The sequence below is a fragment of the Lingula anatina genome, chromosome 2 (assembly GCF_051362555.1).
Source record: "Lingula anatina isolate TDL-2025a chromosome 2, LinAna3.0, whole genome shotgun sequence".
Lineage (NCBI taxonomy): Eukaryota > Metazoa > Brachiopoda > Lingulata > Lingulida > Lingulidae > Lingula > Lingula anatina.
In genome coordinates this window covers 4053250-4066364 of record NC_141768.1, presented here as the reverse complement: position 1 = coordinate 4066364, position 13115 = coordinate 4053250, and the positions used below count along the sequence as shown (strand labels likewise).

Genomic DNA, 13115 nt, shown 5'->3' with positions numbered 1-13115 from the left:
CATATTTTGTCATGATAGTTTTTAAGGTCATAGATTTGGGATGGTCATTTCCTTTTATCAATTCAGCTGAAAATTTTTATTTAGTTTTTTAAAAAAATTAGGCACTTGTTGGAAACACAAATGTACGTACAGTGAGCTTTTAGCAATAATCACTTACAGATAGGGAATAGATGTGTGTATGAGAGGGTGGGTGTAGTACTATGCAGGCACTCTGATATAATAATAATAACTTGATACACGTGTAGGTACTGGTGTCTAATAGATCACAGGAAGATCCCAGTCAACGTGGACCACAGAGGAAAGTGTGAGATGATATTGTTGGAGACCAGAGCTATGGAAGGAGAAAAATATCAGCTAGGACTTTCCAAGGTAAAGACAGCTTCGTACCAGTATATTCACACATTTTTGTCACAGAAAACATCTTGGTTGGATGAAGGTATCACATATATTTATACATCATGCATGGAAGAAAATTTATGGCAAATTAAAATTGTATCTTACCATTTTCTAAAATGGCCAGGATGAGTTTGTGTGTTAATTTTTTTTAACCAGTATAACAAAATCTGTTCAATTCATAGATTTAAGAGTGTGAATTTTTTCTTAGTGCAGGTCAGTAATTTTCTTTTATATTCAACAGGTTTTTATGCGGGAGTCCTTCAGTCAGCATATGGAGGCACTGCGCCATGAGAAACTTGCTGCCTCTGTGCTGAAACTCCAGCGATATGTGCGTGGTTACTTATGTCGGAGAAGGTACATGAAAATGCGTGTGGCTGCAGTCAGACTGCAGGCGCACCTCCGTGCATGGATGAACAGGTATGCATGCTGGGAATTTTGGTTATATTTTTAATGATGTGTTTTGGTCTCACTTTACTTTAGTGCCTCTCAACTAATTGAAAAGTGTGGCAAGCTTTTTTTTCGGTTAACTCCATGATAAAAGAAATGCCAATTTGCTATTTTTAAAAGCACAAACTACTCTTTGTAGCCATTGAGTTAGCATTTGCAGAGGAAATGGAGTCTGTGCTTGATATTTTTATAATATGAAAATTATGTTTTTCTTTTCCGAATCATTAATTCATATATAATGGACAGCAGTGTATTAAGGAACATTATAGCTTGGTATACTATTGATATTGTTATTAAACTTTTTTCAAACGTTATGAAGAAGTTGGGAGTTTAATTTTTCAGGAAAATTTTGGTCATTTTATGTTATAAGATGAATATGAGACTATCAGAATAAAAGTTTAACAAATTAATTGTTTAGGTCAGTCACGTTTTAGGTAGGTTTACCTTCACTGGCCATGATATTTTATAGTGATTCATTGCATGAAAAACAACAATATTTATCTCTAACCTGATATTGTATACCCTGCATCTTTACAAATATCAAGAATGGAATCATTGTTGCATGTATATCTTGTATGTGGTGTATAATTTGGAATGTGCTGTACATAGGTAACATAAGGGGCTAGGCTTTACTTTAGTAATCTGATCAGATGGAAGTACCTTAATCTCTATTTCTGAAGTTTAAGGTCATATTATTTTTTTCATCCACAAGGCAGAATAATTGGGTGAACATGGTATCACTTACAGTGCTATTTGAACAAAATTGCCATCTAATGTGTAAGTAGGTCAGATGCACCTTAAATTCTTGGAATTGAACGTGTGCAGAGTTTAGATTATTGCATTTTCTTTTTTTAGTTTATAAAGAATAACTTGTAGATATTGCAGTTATTTGAAATTGAAAGCAAAATTTGTTGTCTTTGCAGAACGCGATACCGTATCCTGCGAAAGGGCATAATAAAGGCACAGGCGCAGTATCGCATGAGACTGCAGAGGAAAAGATACCTGGCCGTGAGTGATATCCCCTGTGAAAATTTGTCTCATTTAATGTTCACTAACGGTTCTCAATCTATTCTAGAACATTTGGTGTATTTTTTTACAGTTCTAATGTTGTTCTGTGATGAATATAACAGATCGAGAACTATTTTTGGGAATTCCTTCAAAATGTTCTAGAACAGATTAAGAATATGTTTCTTTAAAAGAGAAAACATTATGTTCTAGGACAGATTGAGAACTGTAACTGAATGTTAAATGAGACAGATTTTCTCTTGCAATATTTTGGCATTGGATCTATTTAATCCACTGTATTTAAAGCAAATGCTTGACATAAGGATTTTGATTCTTGTTTTTAGTAGGCTCCGCCAGTGGTTGTGTTTTCTAGAAAAATGTGGAACCTGACTTATTATCATGCCACAAAAATATCATAGATTACAAAATTCCACAATATATATTTTCAGTTTTTTTTTCTCAGTAATTATGGCACAGATGATATTTTGTATTTCAGATGCTTGCAGACCATAAACATAAGAAGCAAGAAGAGCAACGGAAAATCAAAATGGCAAAGGAAAAGATTGAAAAGGTAGAAGTTTTGATGGCTTACACCCAATGTTTTTATTTATTGATAGTACCTTCAACAGTATGATTTATGTTTTAAGTCTTGGTAATGTAAATGTAGTTTTAATTAGAAGAGCATTTTTAATTCATATATAATTGTGCAAGGCACTGCCAATTTATTAAGATATTTTTTTTTTGATTTGTTGACAATGTTTTCATCAGTGATTATAATTCTTTAAATAACTCCGTAAGTAAGAAATATTTCCTTATGCACATTATTAGTGCCAAGATTTGAAACAAGATAAAGGTTAATCATAGTTTTGATTTATCAAAGCACAATGCATGCTTCTAGATTTCTTTATAGTTTGTGTCTTTTATTTCATTCTTTTGTATCAGTTTTTGCACAGTTTAGATTATTTATTTCCTGTGTGTGATTTGATAGCGACAGAGATATTAAGTAACATTGACATAAAGTAGATATTGTAACACTATGGTATTTACTCACATAATTCAAACACCTAATTTACAGGATTATCTTTTTTTTTCAAATTTATTTTCATTAATTATTAAATAAAACATATTTTCTGACAAGAACCCAACTAATTGAAATTATTCTTCAGTATGGCAAACAAAGTATTGCTTGGGGAAACAAACAGCTTTGTTGGAATTTAGTGACTTACTGCCATAAGAGTTTTGGTATATAGAATGCATGGATCTAATAATTCTACACTGTAGCAACATTTATTAATCTAGACATTGGGACATCTAAATTTTTGATGTGAGATAATGATATTTTAGATTATGTTGCATGAAAGATTGAAGAACTGTATATATTACATTTATATCAGTCAAGGGTTGATTTTCCTGTTTTAGTTTTATTTTTGCATTGGATAACATTGCTTTAGTAACTGGAATTAGCTAGGGTGCATGATCAGGCAAAATTGCTAAATACTCAAAAGCCTCACACAAACATTACAAAGTAACACTTCGCAAAAGCAAAATTAATATATACAGTTAAGAAGTTCAAGCTGATGGCATCACAGATATGCAGCATGTCCTGCATTGCTTTTGAGTGTGGAGAACACTGCATGTTGGGTTGTAGGGAGAGACTAACAAGAACTGAAAACAATACCATACTGCTGCATAAGACCTAGGCAACCATCCCCTTTTGTGAAAATACATTTGTACGGTGAAGGACTATAAGTAAACTTGTCATAAATGAAAAAGCCCATTCAGTTGTGCCAAGAAGAGTTATTACATTACTGTCTCTTCAGAAGATTACTAGTTATCCGTCAGCATCTGATCCCATTAGGCGGCAGCAGGGACAACTTGAGGAGGAAGAAGTATGTCAATGAACAGTAAATCTACCAATTCACAGGAAGAGTTGAATCGGATATAAATACATGATATTTAGCAAACTTCTGATGCGATAAGAAATAAAACTTAGAATATGAAATAATATGAATATGGAATTATTATAAGTTTTTGTGCACCTTTTAAATAATACTTAAAAATACATAAAGAAATTGTATAACAAAGAATAGGTAAAAAGGTCAGAATTACTTGCATATACTTGTGCCATAAAAATCTATTTATTATTAAATACAGCATATGAAATTCAGTACACTATTTTCAAGTTTAATTTTTCTTATGGAAACAAGTTATTTTGTTAGATTATTGCAGTAATTACACAATTTTTAAGACCTCATGTTATCCAGACATTTAACAAGTTCAAGATTTCCCATTGTAAATCTAAAAAATAATTCTGACATGAAATCATTATAAAATTAAGAAAGTCTGTATCCATTTTATGGGCAAAAGAAAATATGTTTTATGAAATATATGGTTATAAATTTTGTAAAGGTTTAGTGAGAAATTACCATAGTAAACAGATGAGGTTTGTAAGAAAAGGGATGTTAGATTTAAGTCGACACAAGCATCATTATTCAGTCAATGTGTCCAAAGTGTCTTATATTGGATGACGTGTTTCAGGAACGTTCTGCCCGAGCAGTGGCAGGAGTGGCCCATCTGGAAATCCCACCAGAGCTGGCCTTCATCTTTAGCAAGTTAGATGGTGAGAATACCTCTTCTTTCTTTGTACTTAAGATATGTGAATTATATCCAGACCTGTATTAAATGAACTTGTAATGAAATCTAACAAGGTCTTCAATACTTGAGATTGACAATTAACTTAACCTGTTAAATTTTCTTTGTTGTCCCACCTGCTGATGAGCCATTGTTGGTTCTGTACAGAAAGTTATCAGAATGCCTATTTTTATGAGATGTTATTTGATGAGCATTATTTAAACATGTCAGTGATATTTGCTCTATATCTTGAATAGGATGGCAACCACTGCATACTGACAGGAACCTGATCAAAGTAGTGGGGCATGTGGAGCCAATGAACTTCCAGTTTTCACTTCCTGATGACATCAATTCCTTTGTCTTCACCAAGTATACCAAGGCTTACTTTAAGGTAAAGTAGTGAAGGTCTGATATCTTAACAGAGTATGTGCCAGGTGTGTCATTTTGTTTATTATGTGTACAGGTGTGTACATGTGCCGCAGTACAGGAGGGCACTAATGTGCATGTGTGCAATAAATGTTTTGATGCGAATAACTTAGCATTGGAAACATGAAAAATCGCTGTCAGACAATTTTTGCAAATTATATTAAATACATCATTAGTTGTAGCATTTTTAAACATAAGAATAGGTACTGTTTAGTGAGTATAAAAGTAACAAATGTATGCAATATGATATATTGGCCTAATATTCTTCGTTATAATCTCTGAAGCAATGCTCAACTGTTTGGTGAGGAGTAAAAAGACATTTGAAGAAATGAACTGATAAGAAATTATTCCATATTGCAGGACTATGGATGGGGCATGAGGAAAGAACCCATCAAATCACCATTTCTTCCCAAGTCATCTGATGTGGACATCAAGGATTCCATGGCAATTTTCAAACTGGTATACCTCAAAATAAACATCATAATGACTTATTTTAACCCACTGAGGAAATTAAATGTATGATTAAGAAAGTAGGAAATTTCTTATGGTCTTTCAGTGCCTTTCATCTCTTACATGTTCTTCTAATGTAGTTATCAAAATTAAATCATTTACAGTTGGAGTTTGGCAGATTTCTGGATTTGAGTTTTTGATTGGCTAAGAATTAAAACTAATAACAAAATTGCAACATAAAGACAAATATAAAACTTTAAGTTTACAGCATGTATTCAGACATCAATATGTGAAAATTTGAATATTCATTTGCAGAATAGAAAAAAAAATTTTTTTTCAGATCTTGAGATTTATGAATGATGTCAATCTGTCAGAAAGAAGAGAGTGTGTTCTTGCTGATTATATTGTCCAGAAGGTGAGCTGTTTTACCTTTTTATAACTTAATAAAGACAGTCCTGTTTCATACTTTTTTATCATGTCACATACTGTACGTATTCATGTGCCAATGGAACTCTGTTATAAATTGTTTGTGGAAACTTTTTGTCGAAGTAATGCCTTAATGACAAATATGACTCCTAGGCCATTTGGATGTTAATTAGAATCTCCTATATCTAACCAATCTTATTCAAATGGAGTAAATCCTGTCTTAAATTCAGGGCCTGATAAATCTGCAACTTCGAGACGAGATATACAGTCAGCTCTGCAATCAAACATGGAGGAACCCAAGCCATGCAAATTCAGAAAGAGGCTGGCTGCTCATGGCCAACTGTCTGAGTTGTTTTCCTCCAAGTCCCAATTTGTCTAAGTACTTACTCAAGTAAGTGTCGTGTGGATTGCCAACTAGGTATTCCACTTTAACTAATAAAGCAGTAATTACTGTGTATGCAGCCTTCATCAGGATATGGCATCACATAACGCTTTTACTGAGACATGATGATGGACATAGAATATAGTTTTCAGAGGCCGTTCCAGAGATATTTTCTTACAGTCTCCCAGCTGATCTCTGTTGATCCATCCTCCATTTTTGACAGTCTTCTGACAGAAATACCTGTCAATGTAAACTTGAAAACCTGATGGTTTTCTGGGAGACCCTGAAGACAGCCACAATATCTGCCACTAGTTTTAATATATCTTTTTTTGTAATCACAGGTATGTGTCTGACAATGCTTACAATGGTTACAAGGCATTCTGTCAGTCCAAACTGCTCCAGTGTATTGATATTGAGCCCCTGGTCTGCAGGTACTACCCACCCTGCATGCTGGAGTGGAAGGCCACCAAGAAGAAAACCAATATGGCCCTGGAGGTCAAGTTTGCTGATGGTCAGTTTCTTCATTACACTGGATGTAGAAGAGAATTGTAAACTTTAAAAATACATACATTGGATAAGATCTGACAAATAGTTGGAAACAAGAAAACAATGCAATCCCATCCTCATCCCAGAATGAGTGAATGATAAAAGATGGTTTGTTGCTTTTTGGTTTTGTAAAAAACCCATTTTTAAAGAGATACAAGATATAATCTTGTGATAAAAAACTTAGGTAATGGAATTTTCTAGGGGAATCTGAAAATACATGTGTAAAGATTTTGATCCATGCTAGTTGTTTTGTGAAATTGGACTTTTGTGCCATAATTCATATCTTCCTCCATTTACTAGGACAATACATGATAGGGCATGTAGACTCATGGACCACATCTGAAGAATTTGTCTGCAGCCTACTCAGATCTGGGAGGTAAGTTGAAAATATTTCTAAATATTTATTGCAATAAGAACGAGATTTTGAAATATATCCTTTGGCATGTTTTAAAGCAATTATAACTGGTAATATGAGCAACTAATATAAAACTTTTTGAGCTGGATAAATAATAAAAATTATTAGATGTGTTTAATTTTCATATGCCAACTTAAAGATTTTTAGGATTTTAAAATATTACAATAGGTTTTTAAGCTTAATAATTTTGATTGATATTTTTGACTGATTTTGCCTCAAATTTATTCTAGACACATAACAGATGGGAACCATGGCTGGACATTAATATTACAAGATGAGAATGAGCAGTACGAGTTGGCTGGGCACGACTATGTACTGGACATAGTCAGTGAGATGGAGATTCCACCAGCCTTCCCAGTGTGCAAGTCTTTCTTCTTGGTGTCCACTGATCGATCCAAAGCAGTGTCACCAGCGAGAAAAGCAGTGTTTGCTGGAACGTTAGTAATCTTTGATATGTTGTTGTTAAGAAAAACTGTTATTTTGAATGTTGGCTATTTCAAAATATTTGCTAGCTGGGATGAATGAAGTCTGTGTTATATTTTCCACAAAATCTCAGCTGAATTGATATTTTTACTTTACTTAATTGTCAAATAAAAATTGGTATGTAGACTAGAATACTTTTTCTTTTTACTATTCTCTTCATTTGCAGGCCTCACAATACAGACTATGACAGAAGAATAGACATAGAAGTTGAGGAGCTGACAGAACCTATACCCCAGAACCTTCCACCTCCACCCCCAGAGCCCACACCTCCGCCTCCACCTCCACAAGTGCGACGACCACGTCCTCCAAGTCCTATTCGTGAGGAACCATTGGAAGTGGAGATACCAGAGCAACCTCCTGTTCTTCCTCCACGCAGAGAGCACTCCACCAAAACAGCAATGCCAGCTGAAAAGGAAATCGGCCTGTCCAGAACAAGTGTTTTGAATAGGAGACCTACACAAGTCAGAGCAAACGAGCCCAGTTTAGCTGCTACTAGTGCTCTGAATAGACGCTACACAAATGCCCAAGTGCACACACCACCTCCAGATATGGAGAGGAGTCCACCACGGGATGAGCCAGACTCTGCCCCTGATGATGTGCCACTAGCTGCATCAAGACTGAATCAGAGGTACTTGGTGGGATCAAAGGTCGTGAGAAGACCTTCACAGAAAGAGACCACAACACCATCTCCTCCTCGCTCTCCAACGAGACCCCCACCCCCTCCCCCTCCTCCCCCACCCCCTGTACCTCCACATGGTAAAGCACCACCTCCACCCCCTCCTATACCAAATGGCTTACCAAATGGTCTCCCCAATGGCCTGCCCAATGGGAACGGACATATTCCAAATGGACATGGAGTAAATGGGGAGGAGGAGAACAATAACGACATGGGCCTGTCCTCCAGTAAATTGAATTCTAGATACATGAAACGTGCCAGGCAGGTCGCACAAACCCGCGGCCTCGACCCCACAATGACAGAACTCATTCTGAAACACCCACGCTTTAGCTCGGCCATGTCTGATATCTCTGAAGGCGCTGGCACCCAGGTTACTGTACCAACAGATGACATGGACCGCTGGCTGGACCGTGTGTTTGATAAAGTACTAGAAAGCTCCAGTATTGATAACCTCAGTGATGTTCAGTCAGTGGCTAGGGTAATAAAAGGGGGAGCCACCAGCAACAATGGGCCTATCAGCCCATCTACTGAATTGGACTGCTGGCTGGATAACATGTTTGAGGAGGCTTTGGGTGATGTGGATGCCCTGAGTAACCCGCGGACACTGGAGAGGGCACTGAAAGGTGGAGGAGATGGCCTTGGCGATGTACAGACTCAGGTTGGAAAGTAGACATTTTATTCTAAAATTGAAAATAATGTTTCATTTTCTAAGATGTTTATTTGGGTATCTGATGTTGGTTGAGTTACGCTTGCAGTGTTCAAAATATTTTATAATACAATGTCAAAAGAGTTGTTCTTACCTTAGTGTTGACATGAAATTTTTAATATTTTTCAGCCCCAGGTGGCCCCAGGTGGAATAGGCAATGTTGGCATGGCACCAGGCTATGGTCTTGGTGGTATCAACCCTGGGTTAGGCCTCAATCCTGGCCTAGGTCTGGGAGCAGCTGGCCTGAACCCTGGCCTTGGCCTAAACCCTGGCCTCAGCCTAAACCCAGGACTTGGTTATGGTGCAGGCATCGGCTTAAATCCAGGCTTAGCAGGAAATCTTAACGCAGGACTTGGCTTAGGTTGGTTATGATTATCTGTGGTGTTTGGGATGAAATTAAGAGTTTTTGAATGGTAACATTTTCTATTTATTTCAAATTTAGTGGCTGAGTTGTATAATCAAATATAGCATGATGTTTAAGAATAAGCATTTATTGTCACATTGGCATTCAAATCCAATTACACAAACGTTTAATTTTTTTTTCATTGTTAGGAGTAGACCCAACACAGCAACTTCTACTGCAGCAGTTAGCACAGCAGCAGCAGCAACAACAGCAGGTCGCATTACAACAGATGGCAGCACAGCAGCAGCAACAAGCCACTCTCCAAGCCTCTCTTCAGCAAACCTACCTACAAAACCAGCTTCTCTCACAAAGTGTGCAGCAGGAAATGCTGAAGCAGCAGTTACGGCAGCTGCAGGTGGTGAATCCTAACCTTTTTAAAATTTTTTTTCTATTATCAGCTTTTTTCTCCTGCCTTTAAACCCATTGCTTTGTTTGATTGCTTGATAGTTGTAACAACTTTGCCAGACTAAAAGACTGTATGCCCATTGATTGGAGTTTTAATAATATGTTATTGATTATGGTCAAATATCATCTTGTTCAACTGTTTCTTTTTAAATTTACTTTTCTTTCCATGAAAATTCAATTAAATAAATATTTCTTTTCATTTAGTCGCAGGGTTCGGGCACCACAGGGCAGCCAACTGGCTTACACCTGGGTGCAGCGCCACCACCAGCACCTGCACCATTTAACTTGGAGCCACAGCCCAGCACATCTGCCCAGGGACTAGGGCCAGGAGTCCGAGGGGTCAGGGCACAGTTTGAGAAAAAGCGACCTGCACCAGGGCCGCCCAAGACACAAGTTAGCATCACAGGGCGTACACCTGCTGGTGCTGCCTCACGAGGAGTGAAGTTTTCTGAGGATGTCCAGCAGATTCCAAGAGATTCAATACAGGAAGAAGAGGATGATGGTGATGGTGCAGCACCACCTCCAGCTGTACCTGGGTCACCACGTATGCGCCAGCGGCATGTTCCTGTGGCATCTACATCTTCCATTCAGCCCTTAGTGATACCACCGCCACCACCACCACCACCACCACCTGCACTGCAGTCACCACCACTAGCACCACCAGCAGCACCTTCAACACCACCAGTGGTGGAGCCACAGTCACCGCCAGTGCAGTCAGGATGGGATGTAGAAAGAGAAAACGTAACAACATACACCAGTACAGTGAGTGACGAACCAACAGATGGGAGAGCTAAAACAGTTCGCATTGGGCGAGTACGATGGCCACCTCCAAGGATGGAATCACAGAAAGAAGAGAAAAAGATTGGTAGACTATGGATAGAAGAGCACAAGTCTAGTTCTTTAAAACAGGCCAGATCTAGAGCAGATGCACATGCGCATGCTATGGCAGTGATTAAGTCAATGAATAAGGAGAAGGATGAATCAAAGCCAAAAGGGCCAAAGGTTGGTGATCACCTCCTCAACAAATGTAAAAAAGGAATAAAGCATTAAGAATTAATAAAATTTTAATTCAAGCATTGACTTCTATCAATATCTTTAGGGTATGTTTTCAAATAATGTAGTAATTTTTAACAAAATATCTAATTTTTGACAATAAAGGAACCTGTTAAAGTCATGACAAATTCTCAAGTTAAAAGGTATTCAGGTATTTATCCCCAAAATACATATGATAGGAAGACAAAGAAATAACTAATTTACAGTTAAACAAGGTTACTACCATTTCAATGGGAATTCAAAATTAAGACACAAGATCCTTCATCTTTGATCAGGAACCAACAGAGACCCCCAAATCCTCCAAGGACACCCCTAAGCTGAGGTCCAGGGTGTCCTCTATGGAAGAAAAGATCAAGTTGCTGGAAAAACAGTTTGTCCCCAGAGGGGTGGACAAAGTTGATGCCGGGGTCAGTGTCCAGACCCCTTCCCTGACCCAAGCACCACCCCCGCCACCAGCACCCAAGGCTCAGCCACCCCCACCCCCAGTGGCACCCCCCGTAACACTAACACCAACACCCAAAGTCAAAGATGGTGAGTGTGGAAATCTAGAAAATAGAAATTTTTTGCTATAGGTTGGCCATATCTGAAAAACAGTGCTTAGAAAACACATGCATCTTTTTAACTTACTGGTAGTATATATTAAATATTGTGGCAAGTTCAAATAAGCATATATACCCTTGGCTGCACGACACTTAACTGCTACTTAACTACAATGTAAGTTATATATAAATACTCACTTTTGTCATTGCAGCCCCCAGTCCTGCCTTGGATGTCCATTTGGTTACTGATCGCGAGCTGGAAGAAATCAACACAGTTCTGTTTGAACAAATAAAGAACCCATTTTACTGCTACACCAGGGTACCATGGCAACTCCATGTTAGGAAGGAGGTAAGAAATCTGGATTACATGACCACTGATATGCTAATACTGAATTTGATGCATAATACGAGAAACTTTCAACGTGGATATTGTGTCTAGATATGAAATATCCTATATAATTTAAAAGATTTTGCATTTGTAAACATTTCTTTACTGCTACCTCAGAACTGCATTAGATCCAATGGTTTTCCAGGTGTTCTCTCCCAATGAGAAGTTAGAAAACCCTGCCCTGGTGACTCTAGTGTTCTGTCAGATTGTAATAGATATTCACAATGATGCCTGCATTAGAATAAACAAGGATGAGAAGAACAAGATGAAAGCCATTCTTGGTAGGCCATTGTTTCCTTTAACTAGTCAGATTAATGGACATATAAAAGTTTTCATTTTTCACTTTGGTAGTTTAAAATCTCAAAATTCAGTTATGTGTGGTAAATATTGCCATACACCAAAAATATGTTATTTGTATGATTGTTTTCACAAAATATCTTGCATTTTAGTTTTTAGTATATCATGCACTTTACATGCCAAATAATTCCTAAATTATACTGTTACAGTAAGGGAAAAGATTACAAGGGCAACAGACCAAATTATGTGTGCCCTAGATATACACTGTAATAAAGTTGTGCATTTAGTGGCAATGTGACCATGTGTCTTTGGCGTTGATTATTTGCAGGTGGTTATGGTATTACCCTAGAAAACATGACCTCCACCAGCCACAAGAGCCATGTGAAGAAAAATGTGGTAGACTCGGCCAGGGACTGGCCTCTTTATTTCTCCAGGCTCTTTCCTGTCTCTGTAAGTATACCGACTCCATCTTGGTTTGCTTGCTGAGATGAGAATATCCTAGAGAACTACATGTATTATTGAAGAGGTGAAATAAATTTTAGATTGGCTATGGTACCCCAAATTATTATTTTCTTTGACAAAGTCCGGTCACTCTCACAGAGTTGATAATATTCTTGGCCTCTTTGCCTCCTGAAATAAGGGCATGCATAATGGTTTTAAAATAGTTTAAAGTAGAAGCATACTTGAGACTCCATCACCCCATTTCCATAGATTAGATCGACCTACTTTAGATCGACCTAACTCCCTGGGGGTTCACGCTAAATAGCTGTCAGGCGGGCAGACACGAAAGTTAATTACCCCCTCTACAGCTTGTAGTAGGCGGGATGGACATTTAAGTCAGATTATCTGAAAGTAATCTAGTGAGACTCCCCGCGGGGATAGATCGATCTAAAATCTATGGGAATAGAGCCCATGTCTAATGTTTTCTAACAGTAAAGTGCACTCTTGACAAATGGACCACTTTGATATTTAGACATTATAGACATATGCCATAGCTTATAAACTAAGTTTTTAACTTGTTGTGCTGTGTTTGATTTGTAT

At 37.4% G+C, this 13115-nt stretch overlaps 1 protein-coding gene across 13 annotated transcripts in view; it reads left to right on the top strand.

Annotated features, from left to right (window-relative positions):
* The window catches only part of LOC106180800 (unconventional myosin-XV-like), a 60759-nt gene that overhangs the window by 34448 nt on the left and 13196 nt on the right, over positions 1–13115 (top strand). For 11 of the 13 annotated variants that reach the window (XR_015333162.1, XR_015333161.1, XM_087006448.1 and 8 more), the window contains 21 exons: positions 246–369; positions 638–813; positions 1767–1851; positions 2345–2419; positions 3669–3737; positions 4387–4468; positions 4737–4870; positions 5266–5364; positions 5696–5770; positions 6012–6172; positions 6505–6674; positions 7010–7085; positions 7355–7561; positions 7774–8941; positions 9119–9350; positions 9542–9747; positions 10002–10799; positions 11126–11381; positions 11602–11738; positions 11923–12058; positions 12403–12524. Coding sequence is in view for 11 of the 13 variants with exons in the window: in XM_087006448.1 (XP_086862574.1) it covers positions 246–369; positions 638–813; positions 1767–1851; positions 2345–2419; positions 3669–3737; positions 4387–4468; positions 4737–4870; positions 5266–5364; positions 5696–5770; positions 6012–6172; positions 6505–6674; positions 7010–7085; positions 7355–7561; positions 7774–8941; positions 9119–9350; positions 9542–9747; positions 10002–10799; positions 11126–11381; positions 11602–11738; positions 11923–12058; positions 12403–12524 (4588 nt within the window). In the remaining 2 variants the exon portion in view is untranslated. The remainder of the gene's footprint in view (positions 1–245; positions 370–637; positions 814–1766; positions 1852–2344; positions 2420–3668; positions 3738–4386; positions 4469–4736; positions 4871–5265; positions 5365–5695; positions 5771–6011; positions 6173–6504; positions 6675–7009; positions 7086–7354; positions 7562–7773; positions 8942–9118; positions 9351–9541; positions 9748–10001; positions 10800–11125; positions 11382–11601; positions 11739–11922; positions 12059–12402; positions 12525–13115) is intronic. The other 2 variants (XM_087006441.1, XM_087006444.1) reach the window with 2 other exon arrangements.